The following is a 3,921-nucleotide window of genomic DNA, read 5'->3' as shown; positions in this document are numbered from 1 at the left end:
CGGCTATGGGGGGTGGGGGGAGGAAAAGAAAATGATCTTTGTCTTTAATGAATAATTCTTGGAAATGATCAAATAAAATATTATTAAAAAAATAAAATAATGTGGCAAGAGGCAAAAACAAAAAAGAAAGAAAAGGAAATGGATCTCCTTTTTTGGTGAGAAATATTTGTATTCTACCTTTCCTTAGCTGACAAAGTGTGTCAATGATTGTCAGCTACATATTTTTGATTTAAAAAAAATATTATTGTTTTTACTTGCATGTGCAATATACTATTTCAGTTTTATTTTTTCTCTCCTTTTTGTAATTGAAGCACACATCACCAGCATCAAGAAGATTTTCTTTAATTTTTTTTTATTTTTCAGTAATATAAGGTTAAAATACATTTGCCCTAATGACAATACATGCCCAAAAGCTAGACTCTAAAAATGATGCCATTTATTTTTTAAAAAAATCATGGAACTTTGCTTAATGATTCTGTCTGATTCCAGGAGAATTAAATACAAAAAGAGCCATTGCACAGTGCTAAAGAAGCACAAAGCTATTTGCATGATGCCAATTGAGCATAAGGAAAAAGAGACTAAACCAGCCCTATGTGGATTGATGACATTTTGCTCAAAGAACACAAGTACTTGATCATGTGTGAGATCTGAGGTTGTGGCTGTTTAACATGTGTTAAATGCAGGTATTCCTTGTACCACACACTCTATATCAAATACATAACATCAATTATTCTGGGTCCATCCTGGATCCCATTTCCTACTATCAATCTAGTCCATTTTCTGTCTTTCATAGTGTGACAAACTTTCTGTAGTCTTGCCTACTGATTGGGTAAATGCATAATTGCTTAAATCACTTTAATTGGGCCCTGATTCAAGGACATGTTATAGGTTTATTATCCCTTACTTAGAATTTTTACACATGAGACTTTGATAGTCTACATTTCATCCAGAAGTTATTTTTTCTCTTTTATTTGGATATTTTGGATGTTTTTTTTTTTATTTCTCTTGCTAATTGATTCATATACCTCATAACTCAGTCATGCATCCCCAAGTGATCCCTTTGTTTTCAACCTCCTTTTCAGGGGGGAATGTTTTATTTTTCTAAAATGCAAAGTTTAAATTCTTTTTGAGAGTAATTTTAGGATAAGAAACGTGCTACCTCTCCAAATCCAGAAAGTGAACTGTTTGGAGAAGGCACTGTGAAGATGACTCCATAGAAAACATGCTGCTCCAGAAGATTGAGTGTGAACTTTGGGATGTGTTGATTTGAACTGTGTGGGGATGAATGCATTTGTTTTCTATGTATACTCTTATGCCAAAGGGGACTACCCCTTAACTGGCTTTTTGTCAATGTGCCTACTAATCATGGGTTTGTTCTTTTTCCTTTTATCCCCAAATTACTATAATTTAAAAGTTGATTATGTTAAATGATAAATTGGGGAGACTAACCCCCCAAATTTATCATCAGGGGGGATGTATAATTGAAAATATATTACCCCCAAAAGAAGTACATTTCCCAGGAGTCCACTGACTTCATGTCATTATATACTTCCTGTAGACAGGGGATAAATTTAGTAGCATTCTGGTCCTCAGCCTTTGGCTTCCTGGCAAGGATGGTAAGCTCAGGGTTTTTTTTTTTTTTTGTTTGAGTTCACATCTTTATTGGGTTTTCTTTTGTTGTTCTGAATTGGGGAGTAGATTGTATTGGGAAGGAAAGGAAGGATTTTCTGCTGACAAAAAAAAAAAAATTTTCCCTAAAAATCTTAGTAGATCAGTTACTTTGTGGAGTGCCAGATTCTACAACAAAATGATTACAATGAAGATAAGATATTTCATATAGCTACCTCCTTTTCCATTCTTCCACCATTAGATCTTGCAAGTATACAGCAAGGATATTCACTTTTAAGTGAGAAATAATGGAGTTTTATTATTCATCACTCAATAGAATGCACTTGTAACTGCTGAAGATCAACTTCTCAAGTCATCCTACTACTCCATTAACCCTCTGATCTTCTAGGGGAATCTCTCTTGGAAACACCTAGAATATTTTCTTATCTTATGCTTGATTTTTTTTTTCTCAAAACTAATCACAAACTACAGTACACAGGGAGGAGGAGGAGGAGAATCCAGCAGTGTGGCATATAAGAAACTCAATATCACAGTGAATTCATCACTGTTGGCAGTGTGGGCAAAATGCCATGGGGGGATGCTAACTATGCAAGTTTTTTGGTTCCTTTTTCTCTGTCAACTGAGGCCCTTTTGTGGCTACTTCTTTACCTCTGACATTCAGCTATGATTCTGGAGTGACAAGATGGATTCAAAGGAAATGACTTTTTAGTCAGAGTCTGAACTCTCATTTGATTTAGATTTGTGCTTTTTTTTCTTTTTCTTTCTCTTTTTCTTCTCCTTTTTCCTTTTCTTATGTTTCTCTTTCTTCTTCTTTCTCTTATGCTTCTCCTTACATTCTGAGGAGCTGGAACTAGTGCCATCTTCATCTGAGGTAGAATCTTCTAGTAGCTTCTTTAACTGCTGTATCCTCACATCCTTTTCATGCCGCTTATTCTCTCTTATGATGTCATACATGGGATCTTCGTGTGCTACTCTGAATTGTTCTAATTTCTGATTGCCTTTGATAAAGAATGGGCATTCTTTGTCACCTGTTCTGTGTCCATACCGTTTACAGCGCCAGCATTGCATAACCTTGACTTCTTTCCCCAGGGGCATCCAGAGTCCTTTAGTTGGAGCATGAGCCAGAAATTCTCTGGCGTGTTCATTGCCTGGTACATCTGGGATACAGTCTTCTGGCTTAGTCTCATCTTCCTTAATAAGTCCAGGAGGAGGTTTTTCGTAAAAGGACTCGAGGTGCTGCAGCTGCTGCCGCTGTTGCGCGTCCCGCCGCCGCCGCTTCTGCTCCTGGCGCCGCTGCTGCTCTAGCTCGGCGGCCTCCCGGGCCCGCTTGGGGCCGCCCCGGCGCTCCGGGCCTGCAGCAGCATCGGGGCCCGCGCGGCCTGGCCCGGGGGGCGGAGGCATGGCCGGGCCCAGGCCCGCGGCTCCCCGCCGCTGCCGCGGCCGCTAGGGGAGGAGGAGGAGGAGGAGGAGGAAGAGCTCAGGGGTTTTAACAGGCTGATTAGCCATGGGCCCATGGCTTTATTTTATATCCCTTTTGTGGTTTTATTTCTAATGATCTTTAATAAATCTCTTAAAATATTTTTATTATTTAGATTTACTTTTTATTTTCACAGTCCTATCATAAAGTTAATTTTTGGGAAAGTGCAATCTACTGCTAAGAATAGGTTATATTCCTTCCTACTCCCATTCAGTTTTTTCCAGAGGTCTAGTGTATCAAAGTTTTCCAAAGTTCTATTTACCTTTTTAGCTTCTTTCTCGTTTACTTTTAATAGAATGTGTCTAGTTCTGAGATGTGAAGGTTGAAATTCCCATTATTATACTTTTACTATTAATTTCCTATTATAATTCATGTAACTTCTCCTTTAGGAATTCATTTACTTTGCCATTTGGTATGTATATATATATATATGTCAACGATACCTTTTCTCAAGATATAACTTCAGTCTTCATTTCTGGATCAGATCAATTTTTATTTTTTGTTTTGCTTGAGGTCATGATTGCTAACCTTCCTTCCCCCCCACACACACTTTAAATTAGACATAATAGTTTATCCTCTAGCCCTTCAACTTCAGTCTGTGTTTGTCTTCTGCTCTAAATATGTTTCTTATAGACAATATTTTGTGGGATTCTGGTTTTTAATCCACTGGGTAATTGGAAATCTGTTACCCTAAAAACTGCATTTCTCAGAAGCCCACTGACTTCCTGTCATGTACTTCCTTTAGACAGAGGGATAAATTCAATGGTGTTGTTGTTGTTGGCCTCTTTGCTTCCTGTCAGTTACTGTGGTGGAAA

The 3,921-nt window shown here is 37.9% G+C and overlaps 1 protein-coding gene across 1 annotated transcript; it reads right to left on the bottom strand.

Annotated features, from left to right (window-relative positions):
- Nucleotides 1-2,331: 2,331 nt before the first annotated feature.
- LOC107651089 (retinitis pigmentosa 9 protein homolog) lies at nucleotides 2,332-3,088 on the bottom strand. Its single transcript, XM_056824365.1, has one exon. It carries the CDS (start codon nucleotides 3,028-3,030, stop codon nucleotides 2,335-2,337), a length of 696 nt encoding a protein of 231 aa, XP_056680343.1. The 5' UTR covers nucleotides 3,031-3,088; the 3' UTR covers nucleotides 2,332-2,334.
- Between the last annotated feature and the right edge of the window lie 833 nt (nucleotides 3,089-3,921).

This window comes from Monodelphis domestica, chromosome 3 (assembly GCF_027887165.1).
Source record: "Monodelphis domestica isolate mMonDom1 chromosome 3, mMonDom1.pri, whole genome shotgun sequence".
Taxonomy (NCBI): domain Eukaryota; kingdom Metazoa; phylum Chordata; class Mammalia; order Didelphimorphia; family Didelphidae; genus Monodelphis; species Monodelphis domestica.
The sequence above is the reverse complement of the archived record's forward strand: the minus strand, read 5'-3'. Positions and strand labels throughout refer to the sequence as shown.